This window comes from Miniopterus natalensis, chromosome 5 (assembly GCF_054644295.1).
Source record: "Miniopterus natalensis isolate mMinNat1 chromosome 5, mMinNat1.hap1, whole genome shotgun sequence".
Taxonomy (NCBI): domain Eukaryota; kingdom Metazoa; phylum Chordata; class Mammalia; order Chiroptera; family Miniopteridae; genus Miniopterus; species Miniopterus natalensis.
The window spans coordinates 78315897-78332460 of NC_142085.1; the positions used below are offsets into that span (position 1 = coordinate 78315897).

The window sequence follows — 16564 nt, forward strand, 5'->3', positions numbered from 1 at the left end:
TAACTTTTTAAAAATGGCATAATTCTTTAAGTTGATATTTAGCATTTATAGTGGTGCTATCAAGGTCATTTTAATGCATTTTTAGACACTAAGTCCAGTTTTGCTTATCACTCAAATTTTCAGGAAATAGAAAAAGGAAAGTCCTGGAGTCTCAAAATACATCCATCTCAGTTTGACGTGGACCCTTGTATCAGTTTGTGTCCTCTGGGAAGCAGATGCTAAAAATGGGATTAGATGTGGGAGAGATTAATGGGGGAAGCACCTAGGAAAAATGAAGGGAAGGGAGCAGAAGCAGGCAAGGAAATCCTTTAGACCACAGTGAAGGTCTGACCTGTGAATGGAAAGGGAGAAGGAAGGAAGATTCCTTAAGAAGAGTTTCCATCTACAGCACAATTCTAAGAAAGTTTTGGCAGTCTAGTGGGGAGTCCTCAAGCCAGAGTTCCTGGTGGAGGAGTCCCGCAGGAATGGGCCTGCTTCAGTACCCGCACAGAGCACTCTCCTTGGCTGGGAGCCCTTCAGACATGGTAATGGATTGAGAGAGGTGGCTGCTGGGGCTGTCAGCTAACAGTCTCCTCCCAGCAGATGTGGTGGCACATTTCCATGACCATCAAGCCCTCAGATGAATAAATAGCTGACTATAGGCAATTAAAAATAAAATATGGTAATCACTAGGAGCCAAAATATATTCACTGAAAAACCTTCCAAGTTAGCTTTCTGGTATGCATTGATAATGGGGTTACAAATCATATCACTAAGTTTCTATCATTTTGAATGAGATGTGATGGATATACTATAACAAATTTAGTACTTTTAGGTAAATATAGCTAGTTTTTCTGCCTAATAAATTATCCCCAACTTGAAATATAGCATCTAATAAAATACTTCTGTGCCCTGACTATTGGCTTTATCATCTTCATGATTTTACTAAAGATTTAGAAGGACTGCTTATCAAATTTACACGTGACACAGTGCTTGGATGCATAACTGCCACCATAAATGAAATTTCTAGATGCAAAATAGTTTTATCTCATATAAGTGCTAGATTGGGATAAGTGAATTGTCTGCATTAAAAGTCAGTTGTACAGCCTGGCTGGCGTGGCTCAGTGGTTGAGCACTGACCCATGAACCAGGAGGTCAGGGGTTGATTCCCGGTCAGGGTTGCAGGCTTGATCCCCAGTAGGGAGCATGCAAGAGACAGCCGATCAGTGACTCTCTCTCATCATTGATGTTTCTCTCTCTCCCTCTCCCTTCTTATCTGAAATCAATAAAAACATATATTTTTTTAAAAGTCAGTTGTACAGATACAGAGTTAGATATCTGAGCTTGCTTGGAAGCAAGGTACATGAATAAGGGCTGCGAATTCTAATTGAGCATAAGTTTATTATGAACAAGTAGTATGCTGTTACTTCAAGGAATACTAATTTAATCTTAGACTTCAGTAATAAAGTCGTGGTTCAGATCAAAGGCAGTTAGAGCAGTTCTGCAGCAGTCAGAGAACAGGTCCATGTCTGCCTCTCGCATGTTAAGAAGATACAAACTGGAATGTGTCAGAAGCAGCTAAGTAAGGATACTAATAAGCACTGACACTTACTGAGCATTTCCATGTGCAAAGAAGCCTGTTCTAAGTGCTTTGTATGTCTGTCCTCGCAGCCACCCTGTGAGGTAGATCTGGTGTTATCCTAGCTTACAGATGAGGATACTGAGGCACAGAGAGGTTGAGTGAGATGCTCAGAGTCACAGAGATTCATGGCTGATGAAGGGTTGTCTTGTGATTTGTGATTGGACTGGAGATGTTTATCATGTGACTAAAAAAGATATGAATGCTGTATTCAACTAGATACAGAAGCATATTTGTTCAGTGTTCATACAGGCAGCTAGAAGAGAAGAATGGACTTGTCTTTGGCTCAGAAGGCTGAAATGGAAAGTAAAAAGCTCCTACCTCTCAGGAGAATTATTATTATTATTATTATTTTAAATATGTCTTTATTGATTTCAGAGAGAGGAAGGGAGAGGGAGAGAAAGATAGAAACATCAATGGTGAGCGAGTCATTGATCGGCTGCCTTCTGCACTCCCCTAACTGGGGATGGAGCCTGCAACCTGGGCGTGTGCCCTGACCAGGAATCAAACCGTGACCTCTTGGGTGATGGGTTGATGCTCAACCACTGAGCCACCCTGGCCGGGCTCAGGAGAATTACTGAGAGGCTCCTCTCAAGTCATGTTGTTACACCACACAATCTTTAAGCCAGTTCCCTACTAACTCTATGTGCTGAATATAGGACTCTAGCCTTGCTTTTTCTGGTTAACATATCATGTTTGGCCAAATATAGATAGACACCAAGTACACTAAGAGATAAGTCACCTTTTACTTAGTTGGCTCTGAGCTGCTGCTTTAGCTGTAATAGTCCTATAAATTACATGCAATCTTTTTACCATAGAGTACTGTATCTTACTTTATCTCCATGTTATTCTTGGGAGTTACAGGCAGTAGCCTTTGGCAAAACAAGAACTGCAGCTTAGCAGCTCTTCATTCTAGCCTTATGCCCTTTTGCCTAGTTTATCACTTTGTAGTGTTTAATAAATGTTTTTCTAAAATTGGAAATAAAATGTGAAGCAAAAAGCTTAGATAAAGGTAAAAATGTTGTTTTTAATTATTTTATTATATCAGAAATAAACATTTATTGTACATAAAATTTGGAGAGTACAGAAAAGAAGAGACAAAGAAAGAATCATCCATAATCCATAGCCGAGAGACCACCACTGTTAGCATCTAGGAATAATTCTTCTCATACTTTTTTCTATGTGTACTTGTTTATATTGCTGTAATCATAGTGTGTATAAAATTTTGTTCACTTAACATAAGCAGATAAATGATTTATTAGTACATAATCCATTTTTATTACTATTAATAACAATAATTTGAAAACTCTAGTCCTGCCCTTGCCTCCCAACCCTTGCTAGTTGCTAGTTCTGTCATAGAGCTTAAAACAATGTGCATTTCTCAGTGAGGGCAGTCATAGCACTTGTCACCATCTTTATTTTCTGTTTGTGTTGCAGTGCTGTCCATGCTTCCAACACTAAGAGAGGCCTTAATGCAGCAACTCAATTCTGAGAGCCTCACAGCTTTGCTAAAAAACAGGTAAATGCAAGTTACAACATTCTTTACTTACATACTCCAATTAAAGTGTATACAGTCAACTGAAATACTTTTCAAACATCTTTGTTTCCTTGTTTTTTTCTTTCTAATTAACGTTTACACTTTATATTAGAATGCCACTATGCGAAGTACAGATATACCATGAGCACACAGTAATGATCATTTATCTTGCCATGATAGTTTACTGGGTACATAGCACTTGCACACAGAAGACCTTGTATGTGGCATACAGTGTGTGTTGGATATTGTCATTTAATGTGATGCTGTATAAGTTTGAGAAGAGTTCCGGGAGGAAATGGCTTCTTATTTTAATGAACAAGATGGAAGTGGGTTTAATAAATAAATTTTAATCATTGTGGCCTTACTGAAATATTCACTTTCCTTATAATCACTCTCCAATACCCAGGGGAAGGGAGTGCTATTTCCGCTGTGTCTCTGTGCCAGGCCCAGTGCTAGACACCTTACGTACATGCTCCCATTTAATTTTCACATTGAATTAATTTTCACACTTGCTCCCATTTAATTTTCACAATATCCTTGTGAGGCAGATATTATCGTTTATTTTGCACATAGGAATTTACTGCTCAGATAGCTTCAATAGCAAGCTGGAAAATTTCTTTGAAACATTTTCTATAGTCAGAGAATATCTCCCAAAGTACCAATGGATTTGTGTACTTGAAATCTTTTTTTTAATCTTATTAAAGTGTAATGCTAGTGATAAGGGGGTTTCCTTCTAAATTTCATCATTCTTAGAGGTTGACATAATTTCACCATTACCTACAGATGTAAGGTTCAGTTTATAAGTTAGTTTATATAATTATATAAGAAGAAACATATAAGCAGATTACTCTCAGATAAATGCTTAATTGTTACATGTATGTACATAAATAGGAATTAAAGAAATATGTTTATAAGTAGGGAATAAAAAATGCATTTTCATTGTCTTAAGTTTTCGTCTTATTGGGGAGACAAGACAAATGAAATAAGTGAATAGCACCTTAATAAAAGCAACATAAAACCACACACAAGAAACATAGTGGCATTCTTCCTTCTTGTGACTGTTTCCTGCAGGGCCCCAGATTCCCTGTGATAATTAACATGAGGTCTCTTTCCCTTTAAGATGTTGTCATCCAAGGAAGGAAGTAGATGAAATAGATTCTAATTCAAGACATATTATGTTTGATCTGTGGTTAAAAAAAAAGTAAAAGCAAAATGTGGGGTGAAAATGTAGCAGGCTAGAGAAGCCAGGGATTAATGTTGAAGGCTAACCCTGGACAGCTTTAAAGAAAAGGTGACATTCCTCTTTTCTTACTCAGTTCGCAGACAGGAGAATTTCTTCAGTTCCTACGCTTAACTTACACTTAAAGTTTAAGACTGGCAACAGTTCTTATTCACTGTTTCCTCTTTATATCTCAGTGTTATTTTTCCTTGCCTTTCTTTTGATTTGAAATTATGATTTGCAGTTTGGGGCAAAAAATGTTCGTTGGAAAGATATTGGCATAAAGAGGAGCTTGAGCCCTTACAAAGTGTGATTAAATAAGGCCTCCATCTAATTGCTTTTGTATTAGTTTTCAGTCAACTAAGGTCTCATAGAAGCCTGTCAAACAAGTCAGTTTTCTCTTTAAGCTAATTATGATAACTAATCAGAAATAAATAAATAAAAGATTTGGTAGTCTTATTTTGTCAGTTTTATAATAGCAGATACACATGCATCACTGTTTTTAGTCCTTAGCATTCTTATCGATAATGGCAATGATGTTTTAGTGACAAAGACTCTTAAACATCTTTTATCATAAGAGAGGTAGAACACTTTGAAAGGATTAGTTTAATTCTTAAGCAGATATTTTAGTGACACTGAAGAATTCAAAGTAGTTCATGATGTATTTTATCTCTGAATATATGTTCATATAAGTATGTAAATACACGTATTTATTAGCTAGTCTACTGAAAAGGCTTAGATGTGATGAATATCTTTAATAGAAGGTTGCCATCTCAGACTACCATTTCCTGCTACCAGGGAGTAGGACTCTTGGAGCAATGGCTGATTTTAGGTCTACAGCAAGAAATGAACACGATAAACACAGACTGCTTTGTGAGTGAGTAAGCAAGGAAGCCATCAAAGACTAAATGGAGTTATGTCCAAAGGATTCAGGAACCAACCTGAGTAGTCTCCCCTTATCAAAGATGGACAATTTGAACATCAATAAGAATAACTACAGTGAGTTGAAGTACATCAAATATATATTTAAATTCATGTGTTTGTAATGGTACTTTAAAACAAAAATACTTCATTATTTACCTTTGAATGATTTTAGGACCTACTTCATTATATGTAAAAATGGTAAATGAAGGAAAGAAACAAACATTTTTTCTGTTTTTCTTATATGATTTTATAATACATATATGCAGGTGCTGAGAAAGAGAAAAAAGACGGAAGGATATGTACCAATGTGCTAGTGCCAATTGTTGTCATCATTGGCTACTGAAATTATAGTTGTTTTTTACTATATTTTGTTTTCTGAAGTTACCCTGTAATAAACTACAGCTGTAAAACTTAAAGTTTCCTGTTAGGTTACCTGATTATTGTTTTCATATATTCTGATTTTTCTTCAGGCCTTCAAACAAGCTGGAGATATGGGAGGACCTGAAGATAATAAGTAAGCCTGCGCACGCTGGGCGGGCAGGGCATCCGCAGAGTGTTTCTGAAGGGGAGCCTTTGTGCTCGTGTGGATGGCTCTTTACTTCACAGAGTTGTCAGGGTTAAATGATTCACATACAGCGAATAGGCCAATGGCTGTCACAGAAAGTACTTAGTGGATGTTAATGGTGGAGGTGGTGTTATTGGTATGTTATGATAATATATAAACCTGCCCGAGACTACATATGCCTACACTAGGTACTGATTTCTTCAATAGTATACTTTAAAGAAGTTTTTGTTCCAGCCCACATAGTAACTTTACTTTGTATTGTGTACAGAGTTCCCTAGGGCGTGTGTGTGTGTGTGTGTGTGTGTGTGTGTGTGTGTGTGTGTGTATCTCGATGTCTTATAACTTCATACCATCATTTATTCCTACATTTTCCTATCCATTCAACTAATCTTTATCAAATGAATCATGCTTAAGCCTTCCTGTTTGAAAATAAATTAAACCTTTGTAGTACCCTGCATTCCCTTTGCGCTGTTACGCACTCTCACACCCCTGTATTACTCTCACACCAAGTATTTCTACATTCCCTTCTCACTCCACTCACTCTTTGACACACTACAGCCTGGCTTCCACCCCCATGTCTCCACCCAAGCAGGTCTTGCAACCTTAGTAGTAACTTTTTGTTGCTAAATCCACTGGACATTTTTCTCCTGCTAGACCTCATGGCAGCAGTCAGCACCTTTGCTTTCTTCTGTTTTGAACACTCTGTTCTATCTGCTGTGAAACCTCATCTCCAGCTGTTTCCCTATGTTTCTGTACCTTCCCCTAGCCCTTTAATGGGCTCACGCTCCTTTGCCTGCCTTTGGAGGCCGGAGTTCTTCCAGGCGTAGCCCTCTTTTACTCTGAACTAGCTTCCTGGACAAACCAGAGTTCTGAGGCTGCAACTCTTTTTCTTTTTTTTTTTCTTCTTTTTTTAAAATCTGTTTTTATTGAATTTTAGAGAGGGGAGAGGAATAGAGAGAGAAAAACATCGATGAGAGAGAAACATCATCAGTTGGCTGCCTCCTACATGCCCCCTACTGGGGAATGAGCCCAAAACTCGGGCATGGGCCATGACCAGGGATCAAACTGTGACCTCGTGGCTCCTAGATTGACACTCAGCCACTGGGCTACACCAGCCAGGCTAAGGCTGCAACTCTTAGTGCTTCCCAGTCCTTTCTTATTTTTTTTTAAAGATAATAATATATAACCATTCACTCAATATTGTGGTTGTTGTTTTAATTAAGAGATCATACCTAATATACATTAAAAAGTTGTAAGGAGATAGATTTTGAAATATTTTGAATTGATACATTTTTGTACTTGAAACAGTTACAAATGTATTTTTAAGTCATCTTATGAAAAAGTAACCATTGGTGATTGGAATGGTGATTTTGCACATTTATTTGTTTTTTAATAGTGGTACCAAATGGCTTTCTTTTCTCTATGAAGGTTTTACAAGAAGTATTGTAGCTGTATATAGTACCTGTATGCTGGTTGTTCTTTTGCGAGTCCAGTTAAACATTATTGGTGGATATATTTACCTGGATAATGCAGCAGTTGGCAAAAATGGCACCGTAAGTTTAATAGACTTAAATAGATATTGTCCTTAGTTTCAAGAGGTTCAAAATGTAGCCGAATATTACTTATTCTGATCATTTCTATAAATTAGATATCTTTCTATTTCATGTGATTGTAAACTTTTAGCATTACTATTTTTTATATTTTGAAACTATACTTTTTTTTGTTATATTAAAGAATATCATTTTGCCTATAAGTCCATGTCCTGAAAATCTCAGCTCAAGTTACACTGAAAATAGTATTTATTTACTAACAATATTGGGTAATTTAATGTTATTCTATTTTGTATAGACAGTCCTTGCTCCCCCAGAGGTCCAACAGCAGTATTTGTCAAGTATTCAGCACCTCCTTGGAGATGGTAAGATTATTTGTGACCTGTAAACGAAGTGTAATTCATTCATTTGTATTATTGAGGAATTTGAAAAGTAAACAGGCTTTTGTGTTTGTTTTATTTCAATAGGCCTGACAGAGTTGATCACTGTCATTAAACAAGCTGTGCATAGGACTTTAGGAAGGTGAGGCATGTTGCTTTGGCTTTTCTGACTTCTGATCCTAATGAATAAAAGAAAACTTAGAATTGTGCTAGTGAAGCTAGTAACTAGACAGTCATCCATGAAATTCTTTGTGAGCTAATGAGACACAGCCTTGGATGCTGCCTTGTGGAATCCACTTCTTCATCAGCATTGACCTTTTGATACTAAGGGGAAACTCTCAGTATTTCATTGTTTATTGATTGATTTCCAAACCAGAAATATTTGGGTCATGAGATAAAAATCTACTTTAAAATCTGACTCTGAGGCTTTTATCTCCCACTTATACTGGTAGTATCTGTAATTACAGTGGGAATTTTCTTGTGAAATCTGCAGCAAGATTTTTCTTGACTCTGTAATAATGCCCCTTAACTGATGGCTGATTTCTTAATCTACTCTAGTGATTTCACAGTCAGCAGTTTCAGGTTTGGCTGGATGAAGCCGGATCTCAGATAGTAACGTAATAGTGTGTGTATAGTATAGTTTCAACTAATCCCAGTTTCCTTTTCTCTGTTTCTAGTGTCTCTCTTAAACATTCTTTGTCCCTTTTGGACTTGGAGCAAAAACTAAAAGAAATCAGAAATCTCACTGAGCAGCATAAATCTTCTTCTTGGATTAATAACGATGGATCCAAATCTTTGTTATGCCATTATATGATGCCAGATGAGGAAACTCCATTAGCAGCTCAGGTGCTTAATTCATAACCATTTAACCAAACCACTTTATATATTTAAATTTTTTTTACTGTTTCTTAAAATTTTGATTTCTGAGTCTTAAAAGATAAGCAATTGAAAAATATATATATTTCAATAATTTAAGACCTCATTAATTTAAAAAACAAATTTCATATATGACTGATTTCTAGTTAGAAACATTTATAATTTTAGATATTGAGCAAATTTTTATTGAGTATGAGTTATGTGACAGATACTATGATATATGATCAGGATATAAAATGAACAGGACATGTTCATTGCATGGGGGAGCTCAGGAGACAAATTCAGCTCATGTGACTAGAGTATATTCCTGTGAAATCAAATAGCTGAAGATAGAGCTGATAGCTGGGGCAAGATCCTGAGGAGCTTTGTATGCCAAGATAAAGAGTCTGAACTTAAATTTATAGACAAAGAAAGGTAAATTTTAACCAGGCCAGTACCACTATGGCAGTATCGAAGTGGACTGAAGGAAGCTGTCCAGTTGAGAAACAGAGAGGCCTAATCTAGCAGTTATCCACCATGGTGTTGCCGCACACCTGTGTGTCCTGGGCAGTTGTGATTTAAGTTATTCCTTGATTAAAAATAATAAAAATGCCAGATATTGCAGGTTATATACCTCATCTTAAAATAATTATTGGTTATTTCACATGTAAGTGGATTGTACCAATGCATTGCAGTTGAGAAAAGAATCTCTCTCACTCAACAACTGGAGATGCCTTAGACCAGAAAGGCCCCTATACCATACCTTAGCATTAGAACAAAGAATGCCATATTTTTCATTGCCTACAGGTTTTCCCCTCCCCTAACGACCCCAGAGATAGACCTATTGGGTGCTGAGACACTCTGCATTCGTAAGTAGGCCAAAGAAAAGTCACAACCCCTTTAAGGCATCCTGCAGGAGGGGTGGAGGCCAAAAGGGGCGAGCAGACAGGGGGCAGAATTAATAAAAGAAACAGGAGAACACCTACTTACAAACTAGAATCTCAGGGTGAGAGGAGTATTGAAAAAGTAGTCGGCAATGATAACACAGTTTCACAATTTTAAAATTCAACAATGGAACTTTAAAAAAAACTATTCAGAAGAACAGGTGAAGGTGGCAATAGTGAACCAGATCTTACCTGAATTGCGTTAAAACCTGAAACTTCAGAATGAAAGGACACACAGAGCCCCAGGCTAGGGTAGATTGATAAAAAAGACACATATCCTGATAAAATGTCTTTCCAGTAAAAGAAAAAATCACAGGCCTCTGCAACCTCAAAGAGTGTTTTTTTTCTTTGTACATATATACTAGAAATGTGTCTAAGAGGCCCAGATAAACAAAGATCTTACACAGTATAATTTTACTTCGACACATCTTTATTTTTTATTTTTTTAAATATATCTGTATTGATATAAGAGAGAGGAATGGAGAGAGAGATAGAAACATCAATGATGAGACAGTTATTGATCAGCTGCCTCCTGCATGCCCCCAACTGGGGATCGAAGCCACAACCCAGGCATGTGCCCTGACCCGATCACCTGGATCCTAGGTCGATGCTCAACCACTGAGCCACACCCGGCCAGGCGACACATCCTTTAAAAACACAAAAATCTTTACAGTTCTTTTTAGTTTAACATTTTTTGATAGTTGGTAGAACACAGACTTTTAGATTTTGTCAACTCTTGAGTTTATTAATATGATTAGTTGCATCATAACCCCTTGCTAATATGTGAAACCTGAAGTATGGCATTTTAATTTCACAGGCCTGTGGGCTTTCTCCTAGAGATGTTACCACTATTAAACTACTCAATGAAACTAGAGACATGTTAGAAAGGTATGTATACTGTATGTAACAGAAATCATGTATTTCTATTTTGATTGTACTATGACCATTTTTTAGTTTTTCTTGAATAACATATTCAACATAATCTTTGAATCTTTTGCCCTGTCTTTACTTAGGATTTCCTACGTAAACTAGTGGTTCTCTTATTAGGTTAGGGAGGGAGGCAGAGATTTTTTTAACATACCCATGCCTGGTCCACTTACTTCCCTGACCTAGAGATTCTGTATATTAGTTGAGGGACTGGAAGATAGTGTTTATATTTTGAATAAAGCTCTCAAGGATGATTCTGGTATACTCAGTGTACACTAGTAAATAGTAAATGTTTATAAACCAGCTCTGTTAAAACTGCTTATTTGGGGAGTTGGGAAGAGAAGCTCTTTCAAGCCAAAGCTAGCCTGCTTCAGCTAATCTTCATGTAGACACACACACACTCAATTTGAGAACTACTCCCCTGAACCCTTTTAGGATAGAATATAATGTTCCTAAAACTTTGAGTGATAAAAATTTCACATCTTCCCTAAATTGAGTATTACTATTTTAAATCACGCAGAAGAGAGCCAGGGTGCTAACAGTAGAAAAAGCACCGACTGTATGTTAGAAGACCCGATCTAGATTCAGGATTGGCTTGCTTGTTTTTTTGGCTCTTCACCCTTGCTTTAGCCACTTAAACTCTTTCGAGTAGTTTTATCATTGTAAAATCTGAGTACTAATGCCAGCCTAACCCACTTTATCTTAAGTGACTAAAATAATAAAAACTTCTTTTAACTTAAAGATAATTTAAGACCATTTCTCTAGTTCTGTTTTCTGAGGAAATTATATCCTCTGCTTATAATATTTTTTCATGATCTTGAAGAAAATCATCAAATTTTTAGGTTAACTCAGCTACTGAATCTACAATCTGAATTCGCCAAGTTCTAGTCCCTTGACTTTCTACAGTAGTGATCTCCCCTTTTTTTCTTATTCAAGTTTCCACCAAATCACTCTAGAAGCTCTAGAAAAGGTCATCAGTGATCTTTTACCAAATCCAGTCAACTCCTAATGTTCATCTTTCTTGAAGTTATTTTCTCATATGGCTTCCATGGCAGTATAATTTCTTAATTTTTCTCACATCATATTTTCTTAGGTTCCTCTATGTCTGTCTTTCCATTAAACATTAGAGTTTCCCAGGTATTTGTTCTTATTTCATCCTTAATTGCTCCAAGCAGATTTATTTACTCCCACTGCTTTAACTACTGTCTGTGTGCTAATAATTCACAAATTTATAGCACTAGCCCTCCACTCTATGAGTTGGTGTGGATTGAGATTTCTGCATGTCGAAGTTAGAACTAATTTGTTCAACTAGGCATTTTCTGACTTTCATAGCACACATATATTATTCTTTATATCAAAGTTTTTGTGAAGTGCTAATATGGTGTAACAAAAAGATCTTGAACTTTAAAAAGGGCTTGGGTTCAAATTCTAGCTCCCCTGTTTACTCATTTCATACCATTGGACAAGTTTCTTTACCCCTCAAGTATCCAGTTCCTCATCTGTACAGGGTAATTAAATTTCCTAACTTACTGGTATTTGATGATTTAATATGTAAACCAAACCAGTAATCTGTGGCTGTAAGGGGATCTCTCTTCAGAAGTTTCTTCCAGAGAAGTGATACTGTTATTGGCATTTTAAAAATACATTATAAAAATGCTGATTAATGTGAGAAAAATCTAAAGAAATGGATGAATATTCTCATTGTGTTGTGCTAAATAAGAAACTTTTTATACTGATTTTTAAAGATTGACTCCTTGATATATTTGTATAGTGTTTTAGGCTGTAAAATCTAGATTGTGACTAGAAACGGGGGCTTCAGCAGTAGCCACAGTTACTGAATTTATTTCCTTTTCCATTGAGACTCTAAAGAGTAACTTATCCTTCTTATTTTGTTAGTCCAGATTTTAGTACAGTCTTGAATACCTGTTTGAACCGAGGTTTTAGTAGACTGCTAGACAATATGGCTGAGTTCTTTCGACCTACTGAACAGGACCTGCAGCACAGTAACTCCATGAATAGGTAAGGTGACAGGGAAAAATGTTATCAGCCTAATGAATACTCTAATAAAATAGTGCTTTGGATCTATTTATTTCTTGTTTCAGGTGAAAAAATCTTAGAGAGTAAATTTGAATCCTCATTTTTCAACAAATTAAACTTCATTAAACCAATTATGCCTTCATTAGTAGAACTCTTTCTGAACTCAGTATTAAAACTTTCATTTCTCCCCCAAATTTTCCCATTATAGATAAATACTTAAGTTGTAAAACTACCTTTCTATAGACCAAATTCCAATCATTGGTGTATTTTAACTCTTTAGAATACAAAACTGAAAATGTTTTAAGTTTTAATGCATTCTCTAATTTTATTCCAGTACTGCAAGCCGTAATTGGCCTATATAATTCAATACTTTGGTCATTGTAATAGCCAGACACTCCTGTTGTAGATTTCCATTTGATGAATTATCTCCTAGTTCTACAACTACATAAGCGTATTCATTTTCAGCCCTTATTGTAGGATTGAGAATATTTAGTTAGTGCGGTTGTTAGTGATTTTAATTATAACTGTTACTAGTCATAGAGTTATTTATATTAAGGAAACTTAGGCAAAAACTTAAATGCCTAATTCTATGGAGCTAATAATATAAATTGTCACAGTTAGTTTGATTATTAATCATTAAAAACAGACAAAAAATGTGGAAGAACTTTTAATTAGATGAAAACATGCTTATAAGAATAAAAATTCAAAACAGTATTGCTTGGGAATTTATCGTATGTTAATAAAAACAGATATATGCAAAAATTACTGGAAGAAATTAACCATGATGTGAATTATAGTTGTTATTTCTAGGTGATAGAATTTTGTGTGAGAAGTATTTTTCAATAGCTATTTAATAATTTATAATTAAAATGTTAAATACATAGACAATAAATTTCAGAGAATACTTATTGCTGTGATGATGTTTCAGTCTTTCCAGTGTCAGCCTGCCTTTAGCTAAGATAATACCAATAGTAAATGGACAGATCCACTCGGTTTGCAGTGAAACACCTAGTCATTTTGTTCAGGTAAGAAGGCGGCTTTGGGGTATTAAAACCAGATTGTATTTTTGGACATGGTCCTGCTTGTCTAACATAAAATTGAATTTCTCTCCTGTGATATTCGTTCAAAGAAACCAGAAGCTTGAAACCACATGTTGAGTGTGATAGAATGCCCCAAGAGAGTAGTAATGTATCATGGCAAGTTTATGAGGTTGGGTATACCTTTCTCCATGTTATAGTCCAGCACCTGGTAGACTGCATTTTATTCCAGTTACATTCTAGTGGTCAGGGAAGTTTACAGTGCTAATGTTTTGCATTAAGCTGTGCTAGTGAGAATATTGAGCCTTGAGGCAGATCAGTGATACAAGCCCTCAAACTTTGAGAAAAATCAAAAAACTTTTGCGGAAAAGTAAAGCATTTTAATAATTAATATCAATAGTACACCAGTAATCTGCTCACTAAGAGCTGCATACGCAGTAGTAGGTCATTTAAATTTTTCACTAGACTACGCATCACTCCACCTTCTTCTTAGGAGAGCATTTTAGAGTGCATTCAGTGAGACTGATGCTATTAAATGGGTAACTTTGAAGCACATAAGTTTTCTTTTTCTGAGACATTTGCAAACTTGGAAACTGTACCGTGAGAGGAGTCCCTAGGCCAAAGTGTAAAGATGGCATCCCTCATGTAAGAACCTAAACAAAAAATATCTCCTAGAATTTATTATAAGAAAAAAATACTCCTTTTTGGCTTTAACGCCACAAAACTTAGAGCTAAATTCCTGTCTTGATTGCAGAAATGGATTCAGGTTATCTATACAGTTTTCAAACTAACATTTTATTGTCATCTTTGCTAGGATCTGTTGATGATGGAGCAAGTGAAAGATTTTGCAGCTAATGTCTACGAAGCTTTTAGTACTCCTCAACAGCTGGAGAAATGAGTTTTTTCTTTCAAAAAAACCTATAGTGGAATCAATTTACTTTTAAAAATACACTGAATAAGTCAGCTATCTTTATAGGGTAATGATTTGTTACCAAAATGCCTAATAAAAATATTCTTAAAGTCTTCGTTCATAATAAAACAGATTTATTTGTCATCTTAATATATTTTTTTAAAGTCATCAATGGACTAGTTTTTTGGGCATATCTGAGTATACACAGCACATATATCAGAATTTGTTACACCATGGATATTAGTTCCAAACTGACTGAAAACTAATGTAGATACTTTTTTTGTATAATATGAAATTCAGTATACTTTGACATTAATACTGAGGTAAAATCTCTTTGGGAAATAGGTGTGAAGTTTGGAAAGTATGCTGTTTAATGAATCATAAAGTTCATTGGGCTGCAGCATAGAGAAATCAGACTTTTCTCCAATTACTCTTCAAAGGAAAAAATTATGAGTCTTAAATATATCTGATGGAGGACTTTTCTTTTTATGGAAATCAGTGAAATTAACAACCATGATCAGCATTTCTTTACTGTTAATCTTTAGAAAATTACATAGGGATTTAGAGGCTAAATCGTGTTGATGCCATTTATTTGCAGCTATTATTAACTATATAGTGTCATTCATTTGTATGTAAATAATTTTCATAACTTACTTTGTATTGATTTTAAGCACAGTGGATATTGCAATAAAATATTTTAGTAAAATATGGTTTTGTTAATACTTTATAGCCGTTAATGTATTCTGTTCCATAGCATTTTTTTTTCTTTAAAAAAACCACACCTTGTTTATCCATTCCTCTGTTGGTGGGCATTCGGGTTGCTTCCGCCTCTTGGTTATTGTAAACAATGCTGCTGTGAGCCTGAATGTGCAAATATCTCAAGACCCTTCCCTCAGTTATTTTGTGTATGTACCCAGAAGCGGGATTTCTGGATCATGTAGTAAGTAATTTTTAGAGGACCTGCCTTACTGTTTTTCATAGTGGTTGCATCATTTTACCATCCAACCACAAGTGCACCTGAGTTCCAGTTTCCTTATATCCTTGCTAATTATTCCTAGTTGTTTTGTTTTTTGACAGTAGCCATTCTAATGAGTGTGAGGTGATATTTCTACGATTTTGATTTGCATTTCTGTGATGATTAGAGATGTTGAGCATCTTTCTAAATTCTTGTTGGCCATATGTAAGTAAATAATCTTGTCATGCTGTCTATTCAAGCCCTTTGCCCATTTTTAAAAACATTGGTTAATAAAATTATATAGGTTTCAAGTATATAATTCTATAATACATCATTTGTATATTGTATTGTGTGTTCATTATCACAAGTCTCATTTTATCACCATTTATCCCTGCTTTAGACTCTTATACCTCCCCCATTCCCTTTTCCCTCTGGTAATCACCATTACTGTTGTCTGTGTCTGTGAGGTTTTTTCCTTTGCTTAATTCCTTCATCTTTTTCACGTACCCCCCCAAACTCCCTTGCCCTCTGACAACTGTCAGTCTGTTCTTTGTATCTATGAATCTGTTTCTATTTTGTTTGTTAGTTTATTTTGCTTTAGATTCCACATATAAGTGAGATCATGTGATACTTGTCTTTCTCTGACTGGTTTATTTCACTTAGGATAATACTCTCCAGGTCCATCCATGCTGTCACAAAAGATTTCCTTCTTTTTTACGTCTGAGTAGTATTCCACTGTGTAAGTGTACCTCAAATAAACAATGTAACTTTATACTTAAGGCAACTAAAAAGAAAACAAACAAAACCCAAAGTGAGTAGAGGGAAGGAAATAATAAAGATTAGAGCAGAAATAAACAAAGAGAGTCTTAAAAAAAAAATGCAAAGGATGAGTGAAACCAAGAGCTGGTTCTTTGAAAAGATAAGCAAGACTGACAAACCTTTAACCAGACTCATCAAGAAAAAATGAGAAAGGACTCAAATAAATAAAATACAAAATGAAAGAAGAGACATAACAACTGACACCAAAAAATACAAATGACTGTAAGAAAATACTACGAACAACTATGTGCCAACAAATTGGACAATCTGGAAGAAATGGATAAATT

General features: G+C 35.5%; 1 protein-coding gene across 4 annotated transcripts in view; it reads left to right on the forward strand.

Moving 5' to 3' along the window:
• Nucleotides 1-16564, forward strand: part of PEX3 (peroxisomal biogenesis factor 3) — a 28567-nt gene that overhangs the window by 9407 nt on the left and 2596 nt on the right. The window contains exons 3-12 of one of the 4 annotated variants that reach the window (XM_016223942.2): nt 3056-3137; nt 5769-5812; nt 7292-7416; nt 7712-7778; nt 7881-7935; nt 8471-8639; nt 10410-10480; nt 12416-12538; nt 13485-13581; nt 14408-15254. In XM_016223942.2, the coding sequence (XP_016079428.1) occupies nt 3056-3137; nt 5769-5812; nt 7292-7416; nt 7712-7778; nt 7881-7935; nt 8471-8639; nt 10410-10480; nt 12416-12538; nt 13485-13581; nt 14408-14491 (917 nt within the window). In that variant the 3' untranslated portion in view covers nt 14492-15254. The other 3 variants (XM_016223943.2, XM_016223941.2, XM_016223944.2) reach the window with 3 other exon arrangements.